At 46.1% G+C, this 17,500-nt stretch overlaps 3 protein-coding genes across 7 annotated transcripts in view; all 3 read left to right on the forward strand.

Moving 5' to 3' along the window:
- The window catches only part of hsd3b7 (hydroxy-delta-5-steroid dehydrogenase, 3 beta- and steroid delta-isomerase), a 327,842-nt gene that overhangs the window by 192,758 nt on the left and 117,584 nt on the right, over window positions 1-17,500 (forward strand). The window lies entirely within an intron of this gene.
- Window positions 1,277-11,221, forward strand: srrm2 (serine/arginine repetitive matrix 2). Of its 5 annotated transcripts, XM_083566724.1 has the most exons (15): window positions 1,278-1,490; window positions 3,452-3,706; window positions 3,776-3,871; window positions 4,143-4,328; window positions 4,432-4,521; window positions 4,721-4,786; window positions 5,550-5,579; window positions 5,667-5,789; window positions 6,400-6,532; window positions 6,623-7,195; window positions 7,232-8,712; window positions 8,797-9,429; window positions 9,517-9,582; window positions 9,737-9,850; window positions 10,693-11,221. In XM_083566724.1, the coding sequence occupies exons 2-15, from the start codon at window positions 3,459-3,461 to the stop codon at window positions 10,730-10,732; spliced, it is 3,879 nt and encodes a 1,292-aa protein (XP_083422850.1). In that variant the 5' UTR covers window positions 1,278-1,490; window positions 3,452-3,458; the 3' UTR covers window positions 10,733-11,221. The 5 variants fall into 5 exon arrangements, with proteins under 5 accessions (XP_083422848.1, XP_083422849.1, XP_083422851.1 ...); XM_083566722.1 differs by having other exon boundaries at window positions 1,277-1,490; window positions 6,623-8,712; XM_083566723.1 differs by having other exon boundaries at window positions 1,277-1,490; window positions 6,403-6,532; window positions 6,623-8,712.
- thoc6 (THO complex 6) overlaps window positions 11,771-17,500 on the forward strand; it is a 10,112-nt gene continuing 4,382 nt past the window's right edge. Inside the window, exons 1-11 of the mRNA XM_083566759.1 lie at window positions 11,771-11,916; window positions 12,133-12,224; window positions 13,203-13,267; window positions 13,873-13,976; window positions 14,068-14,105; window positions 14,189-14,237; window positions 15,210-15,281; window positions 15,422-15,524; window positions 16,778-16,827; window positions 16,922-16,984; window positions 17,223-17,333. Of these exons, the coding sequence (XP_083422885.1) occupies window positions 11,902-11,916; window positions 12,133-12,224; window positions 13,203-13,267; window positions 13,873-13,976; window positions 14,068-14,105; window positions 14,189-14,237; window positions 15,210-15,281; window positions 15,422-15,524; window positions 16,778-16,827; window positions 16,922-16,984; window positions 17,223-17,333 (762 nt within the window). The 5' untranslated portion in view covers window positions 11,771-11,901. The remainder of the gene's footprint in view (window positions 11,917-12,132; window positions 12,225-13,202; window positions 13,268-13,872; window positions 13,977-14,067; window positions 14,106-14,188; window positions 14,238-15,209; window positions 15,282-15,421; window positions 15,525-16,777; window positions 16,828-16,921; window positions 16,985-17,222; window positions 17,334-17,500) is intronic.

Consider the following 17,500-nt stretch of genomic DNA (forward strand, 5'->3'; position numbering starts at 1 on the left):
GTATGAGGAAGTCTGGTGTGTCAGAGAAGTATGTGAGGGTGGTGCAGGACATGTATGAGGACAGTGTGACAGCAGTGAAGTGTGCAGTAGGAATGACAGACTCGTTTAAGGTGGAGTTTAAACTGCATCAAGGATCGGCTCTGAGCCCTTTCATGTTTGCAGTGGTAATGGACTGGTTGAAGGACGAGGTCAGACAGGACTCTCCATGGACTATGATGTTTGTGGATAATATTGTGATTTGTGGTGAGAGTAGGGAGCAGGTGGAGAAGATCCTGGAGAGGTGGAGGTACACGCTGGAGAGAAGGGGAATGAAAGTCAGTAGGAGTAAGACAGAGTACATGTGTGTGAATGAGAGGGAGGGCAGTGGAGGGGTGCGGTTGCAGGGAGAAGAGGTGGAGAAGGTGGAGGAGTTCAGGTACCTGGGGTCAACAGTGCAGAGTAATGGAGAGTGTGTTAGAGAAGTGAAGAAAAGAGTGCAGGCAGGGTGGAGTGGGTGAAGAAGAGTGATAGCAGGAGTGATTTGTGATAGAAGAGTATTTGTGAGAGTGAAAGGGAAAGTTTATAGGACTGTGGTGAGACCTGAGATGTTGTATGGATCAGAGACAGTGGCATTGAGTAAAAGACAGGAGGTGGAGGTGGAGCTGGAGGTAGCAGAGCTGAAGATGTTGAGATGTTCGTTGGGAGTGACGACGATGGACAGGATTAGAAATGAGTTTATTAGAGGGACAGTGCATGTAGGACGTTTTAGAGACAAGGTGAGGGAGGTGAGATTGAGATGGTTTGGACATGTGCAGAGGAGGGACATGGGGTATATCAGTAGTAGAATGCTGAGGATGGAGACACCAGGAAGGAGGAAAAGAGGAAGAGCAAGGAGGAGGTTTATGGATGTGGTGAGGGAAGACATGCAGGTAGATGGTTTGAAAGAAGCAGATATAGAGGACAGGGGGGTATGGAGACGAATGATTCGCTGTGGCGCCCCCTAATGGTAGAAGCCAAAAGAGGACGAAGAAGATATCTGATCAATAAAACAACAATGGAAAGTACTCAGTTTCTTCGTGATTCTCTGGTTAATGTTTGGTGTATTATATTTTTTTTTTTTGAAGAAAAATAATTTCGTATTAATTAATTTTTTTCCTCCCATTTATAAATCATGCTTATAAATCAATAGTTATTTGGGCATGAACTCGTCGCTGCGTTTCTACGTCACCGAGGCGCCGGTGCGGGAGCGGGAAATGTAGTTTCCAGCAGTAGCCTGCAGTAGTTCTCGGCGCGTCGCGTGAATATGACGCGTATGGTGACGACAGGTTTTCGTTCTTTAGCCGACGCTCCGCATCTCGGTGTGTAGTGTTGTCCTTAGCGGTTGTGTTGTTTGTGGTTTGCCCCCGGTGAGGGTGAGTTCATCCCCGGGTCCCCTTCAGCTCAAACCGGTGTACGGCCGCTTTTTGTCAGGAGCCTGGTTTTGTTCTGTCCCTTCGCGGGGAAACAAAGAGGTGCGTATGTAGCGCGCTGGCTAAAGCTAACTAGCTGACGTGCTTTAGCATCTGTCTCGTGCACGCTGTACCGCGCTCGGTTCCCGGTACCGGGGGGCTGCTCGGGATTATACACGGTACTGTCCGGGTAAACTCTCCGTTCATCTGCTGTTAGAGCCGCGGCTGGTGGCGTGAGGAAGCTGGTTAGCATTTCAGTTAGAAGGCCGTTTAGCAACTTTCAGGCTAGTCAGCTAGCAAGCAGCTGCGCGCGCTGTTATGATTTAATTAATATTAGTGTTCTAATCTGTGGTGTTTCTGTTTCATCATTCGGTAAATATATAAATATAATCTATTGTTTATTTAGTAAATGTTTTATATTCTACAATGTGTCCGTGATCGGCACTAGAACATGCGAGTTTAATTCAGCTAATGATCTAAAGTTAGTCATGTAGTTCAGCTCATTATTATTATTATTATTATTATTATTATTATTATTATTATTATTATTATTATATAAAGCAGGAAAGTGTAACTGATCAAAAAACACATCCGTACATAAAAACCCTGAGTAAAGCGCTTAATTATGAGCATGATACACGTTACGGCAGTTCCGGTTCTGAACTCGGTTTTTAGAATCAATAGAATTAATCCAATTTATTATATACAATTTATTATATTAATTGAAATTAAGTAATTGATTGAATTGGTGCAGATTAAATTGATAAAATAAAATCGAGTAAATGGACATTTAAAAAGTTTACATTTGTTAGATCGCATTTGGGAAATGCAGATGTGTATATAAATGTTTGTGTTTTATATTTAATATAAATTTCTTTAAATATATATATATAATGTTCTACTTATTTCAGCATAATTTCAAAATATCTTAATTTCTTCCGTCCTTCATTCTTTCATCCCCCTTAAAAATGAGGGATTGTCAGGATTTTCTCCAGATTTTTGAAGCTCTTCTTAAAACACTAAAGAATCCATGTTGCAGGATTGCCGTAAAAACAGAATTGAGTTTTTCGGCGCACTTTAAATCTATTCCCTGTGTGAGTGAGTGACCAGTGGGACACTGCACCAACTCGCGGTTCTATTTTATTTCCCACATGTTTAATAATAATAATAATAATAAAAACAATGACACTGCGCTCAAAGTGTGAAGCAGAAACTCAACAAACGTCTGGTCCGCCACTTAATACGTCCCTGAGGGAACTTGGATTGTTACTGTGTTCCGCACGTGTAAAGGATTGTATTTGGTACACGTGTGCACTGGACTGAAAGACGTGTACCGAAATGGTTCTGTACAATTACGTGTAACGCTACACCTGTAATATGAATTTAAATCTAATGATCATTATTACACTGTATTATTATATACACACTGCTGAGATGATGGGATGTGCTGTGTGTTATGTGGTCAGGTAATGAGCTTAATGATCACCTGTATGTGTTTGTGCACCACCTGACCTTCTCCTAAACCCGGTGCTGGTCCCACACCTTTTGTATCTCAGCTCACTCTTCAGTGTGTCTGGACAGCAAAGTTTATTTGTGAGACTGATCACACCCTCAACATGCACACGTGTGCGCGCACACACACACACACACACACACACTGTGCCATACTGTCTGGATCAGTGAACTTACCTGTACAGACCTGAGCTGTGTGGTTAGTTTGAGACGTCATGTATCATCGGTGCTCCTACACACACTGACCATCGTCATATTCCATTAAATAAAATTTTTTGCTCAGGAGCAACACACACACACACACACACACACACACACACACCTCAGATTCAAATAATTAATTAAATTGGGTGTAAAATGATTCTAAAAGTAATGAGTCATGACCTGATTGTGGCTCTGTAACCGGGCTAATAGTAATTCCTAAAAGAACTTTAGGGTGTTTATGGAGTTTAAATCCCAGCATTACCCCACATACTCATGTGTGTTTCTCCCTCTGTTTACACCCTCTCCAGAGCCGAGATGTATAACGGGATCGGCTTGACCACGCCGCGAGGCAGCGGCACCAACGGCTACGTGCAGAGGAACCTGTCGAGTGTTCGGGCCAAGCGCTCTCGAGACGATCACGGAGGACCGAAGGACGAGAAGGAGATCGAGAGGTTGGAGAGTCAGCTGAACCGTCAGCCCAACGCCGATATCCTGGAGCACCAGAGGAAGAGGCAGCTGGAGGTCAAATGTGCTGAACTACAGGACATGATGGAGGAGCAGGGGTGAGACACGTCACCATTCCACACTCATCACTCCACGACGATGTGGCTCTGATTCATCTCTATTTTCAGGTACTCCGCTGAGGAGATCGAGGAGAAGGTGAGCAGCTTCCGTATGATGCTGCAGGAGAAAGAAGAGTCTCCTTCAGCCGGTGCTGAGAAACCAACGTGAGTGTTAATGACACCTGTACAGAATCAGCACCAGGGCCATAAATACCCCGACTCAGACCTGTACAAACTACACACACATTCACGCCTCTAAATATACACACGTTTTATTTACTGTTGTCCCTTCAGAAGATACTGACATGTTTGCTCAAATGTGTGGGGTGCACTTACTTTTGTGAGATGGGGTATGAGAGGTTTGATGGTCCTGCACCTCGAGGCTCTGTTTCCTGTCTGATCTAACACTCTTTTCTCTCGGGTTTCTCGGCTGCAGCGTGACTGAGACACACGCTCTCGCCGCCGCCAACCAGCAGAAGAACGACCGGCTCCGGGAGGCGTTCGGGATCGGCTCCGACTACGTGGACGGATCGTCCTTCCACCCCGAGCGCAAAGAGCGAGAGAGAGAGAAGAGAGAGCACGAGAGACTGGAGAGAGAGAAAGTGCAGCAGCAGAAATATCAGTGAGTCGAGAGCGAGACAGAGGGGGGGGGGGGGGGGTAAAGATGTATATCCATAACTCTGTTACATCTCTTCTTTTTGTTTGTTTTTTCTGTCCCTCCGCAGGATAATTGAAGACTCTGACGAGTCAGATTCTTCATCCACCAGAAAACAGAGCCGTAAGAAGAAAAGGAAGAAAGAGAAAAGTAGAGAGAGGTAAATTAAATAAATAAAGTTCCAGCATTGGAGTAGTGTTGGAGTCGTTTATTTAGTGACTGATCGATCACGGTCTCTCTCTCTCTCTCTCTCTCTCTCTCTCTCTCTCTCTCTCTCTCTCTCTCTCTCTCTTTCTCTCTCTTTCTCTCTCTCTCTCTCTCTCTCTCTCTCTCTCTCTCTTTCTCTCTCTCTCTCTCAGCTCTGAAAGTCCGTCTCCTTCACACATAAGAGAGAAGAAGAAAAACAAGACGAAGAAAAAGAAAAGGTGTGTGTTCATATCTGCGATATCAGTGGTGCAACAGATCACAAAACTCTCGGGTCCGATCACATGTAGTTTTTGGGTTACGGATTGGAAAATTTTTTGGATCAGCAAAAAAAAAAGGGGGAGTGAAGACGAATATAATTTGCTTGTGATTTATTAGAAGGAAACGCTCCAATACATGTGATTTGTGTGCTGCGGGAGGCTTTTCACGTTCTCTTGATTTTGACTGATTAACACGTGAACGTGAACACGACTAATCTGTGTAGTTACGAAATTACTTAATGAATACCGCAGGGAAAAACACTTATTCTGTGATCGGGAAAACATCAGGAATGATCCACGAGTAAAAAAAAAAAAAAAAAAGTTAATCCGTGGTTCCGGTGCCCGTGTAGATCCACTGCCATCAGCTGCTCCTCTGGTGTACATTGTGGGAACATCTGTTTTGGAATTTGGTAATTTTTCCTCTGAATCCTATCCTTTAGTTTCCTTCCTTTACGTTCTTTGTGTGGCTCGTTTTTTTTCTCCCAGTGCACTAAAACTCTGTAATTTTCTCCCGGCTGAGATTAGACCGGCAGAATCTGTGTGTTTAAATCTGCTCTATAATCTTTTTTAGGAAAGTGCTTTGAGACGTAGCTGAAGGCGCTATATAAAATGGTGGTGTTATTGTAATCGTGTATATGAGCAATGTGCCAGGGAGCGTTCAGGGTGTAAGCTCCATGCTTGAGAACACGATCACGATCATTGTTTCTCTTTCCCCTGTGTGTAGGGAGCGGTCAGAGCAGAGTGACCAGGGCAGGTGAGTCCAGTCTTCCCCACACTACACCACCTTTATATTCCTGATTTATTTATTTATTTTAATCTCTCTCCATTTTGTGTTGGACAGCTCGTCTGAGGACAGGCCGGATACGAAGAAGAACAAAAGGAAGAGGAGTAGTGAAAACGAGACTCCGCCCCCTACGAAGAGCCGCCGGCGAAGACGCAGCGCGTCGTCCAGCTCAGCTCGCAGGTATTGGGTCATAACGAAAGAAAGGTGTTGTGGGTAGTGTTGTGTGCATCACACGGTCTTGGTTGTGGTCCAGGTTCCTCTGCGTGCAGGAATCTCAGAGCCTGTGGAACCATGTCAATATCAGTCTTTATTCTCCATGACCGTGTGGGCTGCTGATTGGCTTCGGCTCTTTTTGCAACATGTTCTTTTCACCATTATTTCCACACTTCTGAAATAACAAATAAAACTAAGCATGCTGTATTCACAAATAAACTACACTACTAGTTACTAGAGCTGATGTATAGGGGAAAAAAGAGCACGATTACCACATAGCACACGTTTTACCATACAGTAAATTAATCTAATGACAGTAACCTCTGTAAAATAGTGAATACACACTTGGAATCTAAAGGAGATCTGCGTCCCCTGCCTGTGTGAGATGATGTGTATCGAGTCCTAAAACAATGTTGTATAATGTAAATTCTTCCCCCAAAAAGTACATCTTTACGATACTGTAGTAAACGATATAAATCATACACAGTTGTGGGTTCTAATTGGTTAATTGGTTTTCAGACAGTGTGATAGTTTTCATAGCAACAACCGAAAACCTTCCTCTCCTCCTGTTGTTTAGCAGGTCACCGGTGGTGTTGAAGGAGAAACCAAACAATCCTCCTGCGGGAAGGGCAGATGAGGGCAGGAAGGGCAGATCTCCTGAGCGCAGGGGTCGCCAAAGTGGCAGTCCGCAGAAGATGGAGGTCAGAGAGGTAAGAGTTTAAGATTAAGTGTATTTCTAAAAAAGGTTTGGTTTGAGCTCCTGGTGCAATAATGGTAACTCTTATCTCTGTGTCCTGAAGTCTGCAAGACCTTCCGGATCCCCTGAACGAAACCGGAAAGACCAGGAGCGAGGAAAGGAGAAGCCGCAAAAGGGGCAGGCGATGTCTCCGTCTCGCTCTCCGCCTCCTAAACATCAGCGAGAGAAAGAGAAACCCAATCAGCGACAAAGACACGACTCGTCTCCGTCCCCGAGAAGACAGAGAGACCGAAGGCAGCGGAGCTCAGAGAAAGAGCGAGAGGTCGAAAGGAGGAAGAGGGACGACAAACCCCAGAAAAGACTCGACTCATCGTCTTCGCCATCGCCACAGAGAGAGCGGGCGAGGAGGAGACGCAGCGGCGAGAAGGAGAGCGCGTCTCCGCCCTCACAATCTAGGGACAGGGGCGTTGTCCTGCACATTCGAGAGCGAGAGAACAATAAACAGAGAGAGAGCTCCAGCGAGGGGTCCACCTCCTCCTCGAGCCACTCACCACGCTCCAGCAAAAAACAGAAAGAGGCAGTGCGAACGAGGGAGGAGCAGAGAGAGCAAGAAAGGGATGCAGAAAAGGGACGAGAGGAGGCGAGGAGAAAGGAGCGAGAAAACAACAGAGAGGAAGTGAAAAGAAAGGAGCGAGAGACGGACCGAGAACAGGCAAGGCAAAAAGAACGAGAGAGTGACCGAGAGGAGGCGAGGAGAAAAGAGCAAGAGAGCGATAGAGAGGAAGTGAAAATAAAAGAGCGAGAGCGTGACCGAGAGGAGGCGAGGAGGAAGGAACGAGAGGAGACGAGTAGAAATGAGCGAGAAAACGACAGAGAGGAAGTAAGGAGAAAAGAGCGAGGGAGTGACCGAGAGAAAGGACGAGAGGAGACTAGGAGAAACGAGCGAGAAAGCGACCGAGAGGAGACAAGGAGAAGAGAACGAGAAAATGACAGGGAAGAGGTCAGTAGGAAAGAGCGAGAGAGTGACAGAGAGAAAGGACGAGAGGAGACCAGGAGAAACGACAGAGAGCAGGTGAAGAAAAACGAGCGAGAGAAGGATGAGAAACGCCCTGAGAGAGGCAGGGAGACAGAAGACAGGAGGTCTGAAAGAGACAGATCTGATACAGAGAGAAGGGAGGAAAAGGAGAGGGAGGACGAGAGGATGGGAAGAACTCTGGAGAAGAGTCCACTGGAGAGAGAAAAGCCACAAAACAAGGAGAAAGAGAAGAAGAAAGAGAAAGGTTCGAGCAGCAGCAGTGACAGCAGCAGCAGCAGCAGTGACGACAGCAGCAGCAGCAGCAGTGACAGCGACTCGGACAGTTCCTCATCATCATCTTCGTCTTCATCCTCTTCATCCTCTTCATCCTCATCCTCCGACGAGGAAAAGAAGGAGAAAAGTAAAGAGGTCCCTCACACGGTTGTCGCTCAGCCCGGAGCTCGGAGAGAGAAAGAGAAGGGAACGAGAGACACTGATGGGTACACACCCACAGACAGGGAGAGCTCCGCCTCCGTACCCACACAGGCCCCGCCCACCGGGAAGGACGACAGGGATAGAGGCAGGGATAAAAGATCTTCATCTCCGCTGAAGGAACAGCAGAAAGACGGTGATCGAGGGAAGGAACGGTACACTCCCACTGAGACCTCGAGCCCACCTCCATCTCCTCCTCCAGCACGCAGGAGGTACAGTCCAGAGGAGAGTGCTGGAACCCACATCAAAGATACAGAGAAACCCAGGGAGCGAGTCAGGGAGACACCCTCAGACTCCTTGTTTCGAGAGAACAGGACGAGTGAGAGAAAGCGGGAGTCTCCACCAAAAGGCCGGGAGGAGAAGAACAAGAACGTACGGGTGCCGTCACGATCTTCATCACGTTCTCCGGCACGACATCGCACAGATCCTCCAAAGAGAGAAGTCAGGAGAGCGAGTCCGCCCTCACGCCGAGATCGGGAGAGGGACAGGGAACGGGAGAGGGATAGGGAACGGGAGAGAGAGAGAGTTTGGGATAGAGACAGAGAACGAGAGAGGGACAGAGACCGGGAGAGGGAACGAGAAAGGGACAGAGGGAGGCCAGGAGAGAGAGAGAGACCACGCTCGCGAGAAAGAAGGACGAGAAGCAGCAGGTCACGAAGCCCACGGAGACGTTCTCCTCTGTACAGGTAAGTAATGGCACCCTGAACACTTCATCAACCATAACCTGAAAACTTCACAGCAAATCATCATCATTTCTTTTCTCCTTCTAGGTCTCGACGTTCTCCTTCTCCTGCGTACCGCAGAAGTGGTCGCTCTCTGTCCAGGGAGAGAGAGAGGGAGAGGGAGAAGGAACGAGAGAGGGAGAAAGAACGGGAGAGAGAGAGACATCGTGAACAAGAGAGGGAGAGAGAACGTGAAAAGGAGAGAGAACGTGAAAAAGAGAGAGAAAAGAGAGCCAGATCTCCTCCTCCTCCTCCTCGCTCTCCATCTTCTTCCTCGACATCCTCCTCCTCCTCGAGTTCGTCGTCTTCATCTTCGCCCTCTCCTCAGCGGAAACCTGATCAGGACATGCAGTCTGAGAAGAGACTGCAGTCCCGTTCCTCTTCTCCTCCTCCTGCTCGGGATTCTCCAAAACGTTCCAGGCAGCTGGCTCCACGCTCCAGATCTCCTCCTTTCAGCCAATCAGAGACGAGGAAGACCTCTAGGAGCAAATCGCCCACAGAGCGACGTGCGACCCTGAGCCAAGAGCGACCAATCAGGAGTGAGAATGCAGTGAACGGGAGAGCGGAGAAGAAAGTCGTGAAGCAACACAAGACTGGTAGCAGAAGCAGCTCTAGTTCTTCATCCTCCTCATCCTCTTCATCCTCGTCCTCCGATAGCTCCGAATCCGAGACTGAGAAAGGGTGAGTGGGCGTGTACCTGAAAACTGAGATCATGATGGCAAGAAAGATTTGAAGTGGAATAAATTGAAATGTGTCCTTGTTTTCCAGGCGTGGAAAAGTGACTGCTCGTAAACACTCGTCCTCCTCGGAGAGTGAGGAAGTGAAGAAGAAAAGGTATCCCTCACTTTCTGACTGTCTAATGTAAAGAGAGTGTCTGATCTCACACACCTGAGTTTGTGTGTACACAAGTGTTCCTGTAGGAGTTTAAATTCTCACGCACCCACACACACACACACACACACACACACCGTTCTCCTTCTTCTCACAGTTCTCCTCCTCGTCGACCCAGAGAACCTGCAGACTCGCTCAGAGACTCCAGATCACTCAGCTACTCTCCTCCTGCTCGTCTGCGTAGAGCCCCACGCTCTCCTCACGCTCGCAGGTGAGACGCTGGCTTTCCCTGCACTGACCCCCACCCCCCCTAATTGATTCTGACTCTCTCCTTGACTCTCACTGACCCTACATTCACTCCGATTCTCTTCTTGACTGACTCACTCATGACTCTCATGGACTTTGACTTCCTCCTTGACTCTCCTGTTGTCTCCGATTTCCTCATTTACTTTCACCTTGACTTTAACTCGGACACTCCTTCGCCCTTTTTCTCACTCTTTCCCCCTTACACTCCTAATCACTGATTCCCACAATTCCTCCCTTTTTCTCACACACACACTCTTCACTCCTTCACTCTCTCACTCCCTCACTTGCTTGCTGACTCACCTGTCTCTTACACTCGTCCTAGCTTTCTCTCTCGTTCTCTCTCACTAACTTCTCTAATTCTTTGATTTAGTGCTCTATAGCAAATGTCCAGCAGGGGGCAGTCATGCTGCACTCTCATTCAGAGTAATTCATTTTCATTCTTCAAGCCAAGAAGCTTTGTCATTTCTACCACAGTGACGTGAGACAGCGTTCCTCCAGAACCCTGGTGCTACAACACACAACAAAGTGCATCGAGTGAAAGAGTTCAAACAGTGTAGACAGACAACACAAGAGTGTGAGACAAATACACCAAATAATAAAGAGTGCTGTATATCTGATTAAACTGAACTGTGTGAAAGAGGACTATGAACAAGAGAATATGTAAACAAACACAATGCAGTACAAAAACAGCATGTAAACAGTATGATTTAAATATCAATAATAAATAAATGACGGTGGAATGGATTGAGAGAAATTCATTACTTTAACATCCACATTCTTTCTTTCTTTGTTTCTCTGTGCTCCCAGGAGATCAAGGAGCAGATCAAGCAGCAGGCGGAGAAAGTAGTTCCTCCAGCTCTACATCACTGAGGCGTTTATTTCTTTATCTTGATCTTTCTATTGTGTCTTCTGAGAAAAAAAAAATCTGCAGAAACGTCTGTAAATTGTGATCCACACATGAGTTCTGAACTGGAGCGAAGAATCATCTCACGGTTTCTGCACTCATGTTTACCCACAGGGATGTTTTGGGTTTATTTTTTACTTTTATTATAGAGATGAGATGAGAGAGAGAGAGAGAGGGAGGGAGAGGAGGAGGAGGAGAGCTGCAGACACGTGCCAACATCTAACCTGAATACCATTAATAAATAAATGTCTCCCTCTGTGTCTCTCTCTTTCTCTTTCTCTCTCTCTCTGTCCTGCTGCGTTGTTCTGAATGTAGATAAATGTCACCATGATCAGAACCATTGCCGAATGGACATGTCCTGCTTACACGCTTTTTTTTTTCTTTCACTTTGTGGAAAAATTATGGACTAATGAATAAATGGTTGTATCTGTACCTTTTTGTTTTGTTTTTGAAAGTTATTTTCTCCACACTTCTTTTCACCATTTAACTATAAATGTAACTGTGCATTTTAAAGATATGAGGTGGTTATCAAAAAGTTTTAAGACTAGCTTGTCTCAAGATCCGGTCGCTTTCGCAGAATGTCCTCCCTCCGACGCTTTAAAAACCTGCCAGTAGAACTCAGTATTGACTGTTCTCGATCTCCATGATGAAATCGCAGATGTGGTGTAACAAAGATCAGCACCAGTCACACGGATCCTGATGCACACAGGACCTTGTCGTTTTGCACACTGATTTATGAGGGTCGGTGCTCCCTGTGACTGTGCGTGCAGCCTCGTGCTGCCATCTGTCGCAAGTTACAAAAATAGTTTGTGATAAAACCTCGTAATTGTGGCACTTACAGACCTCACTGTGTGTGTGCACAATTATTCGAGTTATATATATATATATAGATATATAAAATGTATTTTTAAATGTTGATATTATATGTAAAGAAAAACAACACATCCTGCAGCTGCAGTCTAAACCAGGAGCCGAGCGTCATGTGACGTCATATTTCCGCGACGTCATATTCCAGCGACCAGATTCAAACGCATTAGCGGTGGAACAAAAGCGTCCTGTGTGTGAGCACAGGAAATAAATACACTCAGAATAAAGCGGTTCCTCCGAACACGATGGGTCCGATTGAGGTAAACACTGCATTCAGCTTATTTTCGTGGAACTGGTGCTGCTGGTGGTTTATCAGAGAGATGTGGAGGAGAAGAAGGTTCTTTCTCCTGCAGGAGGACACCTGCTCTTAGACTGAACAACCAGAACCCTTCATTAATCTCTTGAGAAACCCAGAACTATAGAATGTAGAAGTGTTGGAGTGTTTGTTCTCTGAACGCTCTCATCTCTTCCTTTAGCTCCTGCACATGTCCGTGTTCTCGCAGAGTTTCTCTCCATGTGGCCGCTTTTTAGCAGCCGGGAACAACTACGGAGAGATCGGTGTGTTCAGGTGAGGTCCAAAACCTAAAGCTACAACATCACAGAGAGAGTTCCATCCCTCACTGACCATCTCTCTGACCTCCTCACTGACCTCCTCACAGACCATCTCACTGATCTCTTCACAGACCATCTCACTGATCTCTGATCTCTTCACAGACCATCTCACTGATCTCTGACCTCCTCACAGACCATCTCACTGATCTCTGACCTCCTCACAGACCATCTCACTGATCTCTTCTCTGACCTCCTCACAGACCATCTCACTGATCTCTGACCTCCTCACAGACCATCTCACTGATCTCTTCTCTGACCTCCTCACAGACCATCTCACTGATCTCTGACCTCCTCACAGACCATCTCACTGATCTCTTCTCTGACCTCCTCACAGACCATCTCACTGATCTCTGACCTCCTCACAGACCATCTCACTGATCTCTTCTCTGACCTCCTCACAGACCATCTCACTGATCTCTTCTCTGACCTCCTCACTGACCTCACAGACCATCTCACTGATCTCTTCTCTGACCTCCTCACAGACCATCTCACTGATCTCTGACCTCCTCACAGACCATCTCACTGATCTCTTCTCTGACCTCCTCACAGACCATCTCACTGATCTCTTCTCTGACCTCCTCACTGACCTCACAGACCATCTCACTGATCTCTTCACTGACCTCCTCACTGACCTGGAGATGCGGCTGGAGATCACGTCCTGCTGTTTACCTGCGAGTTTTCTTTCCTATAAACTCAAATTAAACTATGAAGCTATACTATATTAGTGCTAATACTTGTATGGACATGAGCTCCATACAGAAATGTGATCGTCTGCATGCATCATCATCCTACAGCTGTGATAGAACATTCCTCAGACCTAATCTAGCTTTAGCTTGAATCTCATACTGGGTCAGACTTGGGTTTCGTATTTTTCAAAATAGCTTTTATCTGGTGTGTGTGTGTGTGTGTGTGTGTGTGTTCCGTTCCTCTGCAGTCTCCCATCTGCTCTGAGTCCTGATGCGTCAGAAGCGAGTCAGAAACCCATCCTGACCTTCACAGGTTAGATCTGTTTCTCCATCTCACCTCCTCTCCATCTCCAGGTCAGTGTTGGTGTGTGTATCTGAGTGTAGCTGCAGCAGGAGTGTGCTGCTCTCCCCCTGTTCTGTGGGAGAACTTTACACGTTGTTCAGGATATTGTCCTGGTGTGTTGGTTCTTCTCTGTGGCCACACCGAGCCTGTACACTGTGTCAGTGTGTTCACTCACTGGAGATTAGTGATGAGTCGTTTATGAACGATTCTTTAATGTGACTCAGAAGAACGAGTCGTATCAAAGAGTGATTTGTATTTTCTGCTGGACGCTCGTGAGCGAAGCATCACAAAGTCTTCAGAGGTTATGTGCAGAATGGAGTCGTTCATCTCAGTCCTCTGGTCAGAATCCTTCATTCTTTTGTCATGTGACTCCCATAGAAGCAGATTAAAGGATCAAAAGGAACTAAATGACTCCAAAAAAAGTTTCATTCATTTTGATGAACAACATTCAAAGAACCAAATCACTAAAAGGATCTGATCTTCCCATCACTACTGTAGATGTTTTCCTGAAGCTCAGACGTCCTGTCTGGACTCTCGGGTTCTCACTCTCTCTCTTCTTCTCTCTCTCTCTCTAGCCCATGAAGGTCCCGTGTTCTCGCTCTTATCCACAGACACACACCTCTTCAGTGCGGGGAACGGAGAGATCAGCACCTGGAGCTGGGCGGAGCTCGGAAATAAGGTCAAAGTTCAGCTAAGGGAGAGGGGAGAGGGAGGGGAGGGGTGTCCAGCACACCTTCATTTCCATGATTCTTTGTTTTTATTCTTTACAGAACGCTAAAGCTGTTTGGACGAGGAGACCTGATTACACGTAAACACTTTTCTCACGTCACTGATTGGGGTGCAGTTTGAATAAATGGGACACAAATCTTATTATAAACATCTGTTTTTCAGGACCAGTCTGGAAATCCCAGAAATCAATGCCATGATTATCAACAGCAGAGTGAGAAACACACACACACACACACACACACACACACAGTTGTGTAAAAAAGAAAGTACACCCTCTCAATACTATAGTTTTGTGCATCAGGAGCTGATAGAACTCACCTGGTCCAGATGTGAACACTGCTGTAGATCTGCTGCTGTGACCTGATTTCAGATGATTAGCTACCAGACGGATGGACTCATATTTGACTCTAGAATACTTTCTAGTCTACAGAGAAGTTCATGGTCATTTCAGGGACTGTGAGGTTCTCAGATCCTGTGACTGCAGAACAAACCCAGATCATCACTGCTCCACCGTGCGTTACAGTCGGTGTGAGGTGATTCTGCTGATTTTCTGTGTGTTGCAGACAAACATCTCCACTTCAGTTCTCATCTGCCTGAAGAACATTGTTCCAGGAGTCGAACCTGATCTGTGCTGCCATGTTCTTTTAGAGAGAAGAGCCTTTCTCATGGGAACCTTCCAAACAAACCTCTCATTCAGTCTTTATCTAATCACACTCTAATGAGCTTTCACACTTTACATGCTAACTGAGGGATACACACACACGTACACACACACACACACACATTTGTTTGCTTGTTACACACATACATTTGTGATGTGCATATGTGTCTGGCTGTGTATGGGTGTGTATATACATGGGTGTGTGTGTGTGTGTGTGTGTGTGTGTGTGTGTGTACACACACATGTGTGTATGGGTGTGTATATACATGGGTGTGTGTGTGTCTGTGTACACGTGCATGCACGTGTGTGTGTGTGTGTGTATATATACTTTGGTGTGTATATGTGTTTCACTCTCTGTGTGGTGTGTGTGTGTACACATGCATGTGTGTGTGTGTGTGTGTGTTTCACTCTCTGTGTGTGGTGTGTGTGTGTGTGTGTGTGTGTGTGTGTGTTTCACTCTCTCTGTGTGGTGTGTGTGTGTGTGTGTGTGTGTGTGTTTCACTCTCTGTGTGTGGTGTGTAGGAGAACAGCTTGGTGGTTGGTGGGGGAGACAATAATATTCACATCATGGACCTGGAAACTGGAACCTTCAAGGTGAGAAGTGAGTTTTGATCCCAGCATCAGCTTTATTAAAGATCTTCTCTAACTCTGTGTGTGTGTGTGTGTGTGTGTGTGTGTGTGTGTGTGTGTGTGTGTGTGTGTGTGTGTGTGTGTGTGTGTGTGTGTGTGTGTAGTTGGTTTTACAGGGTCACACAGATTATATTCACTGTTTGTCTCTGAGGGAGAGGGAGGGAGAGATCGTGTCAGGAGCAGAGGATGGAGCCGTCAGAATGTGGGGTGAGTTCTTCTCATCCTTCTTCTTTTCTCCTCTTTATATTTCACCCTCCTTTCATGGTTCTTCTTTGTCCTTTTCTTTTTCTACATCCCATCTTCCTCCTTCTATTTCTTCCCCTCTTGATTCTTTTCACGTTCTTCTCCTCTGCTTCTTCCTTCACCAGTCTTTTAAGACCAGTGATGTTTGGTTTTCACTGTAGCTGGGACCCTATTATACACTGTGTCGGCAAAAGTATTGGGACGCCTGACTCTTACACCAACAGTGACTTCAGGGTTAGGGTTAAATACATGAACATGGAGCTTCTCTAACAGCTGCCATTCTTCTGGGAAGGCTTTCCACTCATTCACAGCTTTGTAGTTTTATTTGTCACATGCATTCATACAGAGTACGACATGCAGTGAAACGTTTTATACGACTGTCCTACATGTAAACGTGAAAAAGAAACAAAAAAATAAAGGTATTTTTGGTCCAAAATGTCTTGATGTTCTACAGGTGAATCCAAGCCCAACCCCTGGAACACAGTATCACTATCCCTCCTTCACCAAACATTACAGTTGACACAATGCAGTCAGGCAGGTAATGTTCTCCTGGCATCCACCAAACCCAGACTCGCCCATCAGACTGCCAAAGCATGATGGGTCATGGAAACATTCCCACTGCTCCAGAATCCAGTCCTTCACACCACCCTGTCCCACACTTGGCATTCTGCTTGGTGATGTGATCCTTCCACGCAGCTTCACAGCTGTAGAAACTGGTTCCGTGAAGCTCCTGCTCCACAGTTTTTGTTGCTGATTTTAGTGCCAGTGGAAGTATGGAGCAGAGCATTGAATGAATTGGTCTGCACACACAGTCACAGGGAGCACCGACCTTCATAAGTCAGTGTGCTAAAAGACATGGTCCTGTGTACATCTCACTTCCACGGACTGAGCGGTGAGGGGCTTGGATTGTTCCTCATGTGGTGGTAGGACTGATTTCAACAAGAGGTGTCCCAATAGTTATGAACAGGTGTTGTTGTTTTAATAATCAAATCTGATGGAAGTAAATACAGATGTTAGTAAATCAATAAATACAGATGTTAGAGACGTGTTACAGAGATGAAGAAACTCTGATCTCAGTTTATTGGAGTAAAAGCAGTGATGAACCGTGTGTTATTCCATTACTTACTGTGTGTGTGTGTGTGTGTGTGTGTGTGTGTGTGTGTGTGTGTGTGTGTGTGTGTGTGTGTGTGTGTGTGTGTGTGTGTGTGATTGGTCAGACTGTAGGACGGGCCGAAGTGTACACTGTGTGGAGGTTTATAAATATGAGGTAAGCTGTGACACGAGAAACACACACATCTGTACACAAACACACAAATCAGTGTGACTGACACTCCTGTCCTTGTGTACGTCGGTGTGTTTAGGAATGCGCTCGCCCCCAGTACGGGAAGTGGATCAGCTGCGTGGCAACGGATTCTGATTGGATGGTGAGCAGGAAACAGCGACTCGGACACCGAGAGGAGACAGACATCTCCTTTGTTCATGTCTGAGACACACAGAGAGAGAGAGAGAGAGAGAGAGACACACCAAAAGCTGTCTGCCTGTCTGTCTCTATCTGTCTGTCTATCTGTCTGTCTCTATCTCTCTATCTATCTGTCTGTCTGTCTGTCTGTCTGTCTAATCTAATTATATCTATGTATGTATTTATCTCTATCTGCCCCCCAGCTGTGTGGTGGAGGTCCTGCTCTGTCTCTGTGGCATCTGCGCTCCATGTCTCCCACCTCCATCTTCTCCCTGAGTGGGTGTCAGAGGGAGGCCATGTTTCATCAGGACCTGGTGAGAATAAAACCTGCGTGTTTAATGTGATTGTTATAAAATATGTGCAAAAGTTCTGAGTTCTCTAACATTATACTGCCGATTGTGCTGCTCTGATGTACACATAACTCAAACCCATCTGCAGCGCACACACACACACACACACACACACACACACACACACACAC

The sequence above is a fragment of the Silurus aristotelis genome (assembly GCF_946808225.1).
Source record: "Silurus aristotelis genome assembly, chromosome: 17".
In the NCBI taxonomy this organism is placed as follows: Eukaryota; Metazoa; Chordata; class Actinopteri; order Siluriformes; family Siluridae; genus Silurus; species Silurus aristotelis.

Excerpts from the sequence above, each read along its gene's own strand:
- srrm2 (XM_083566722.1), top strand. The coding sequence starts at position 3,459 with ATGTATAACGGGATCGGCTTGACCACGCCGCGAGGCAGCGGCACCAAC. Across the intron at positions 4,329-4,431 it reads GTGCAGCAGCAGAAATATCA|GATAATTGAAGACTCTGACG; the intron begins GTGAGTCGAGAG and ends GTCCCTCCGCAG. Across the intron at positions 9,430-9,516 it reads GAATCCGAGACTGAGAAAGG|GCGTGGAAAAGTGACTGCTC; the intron begins GTGAGTGGGCGT and ends CTTGTTTTCCAG.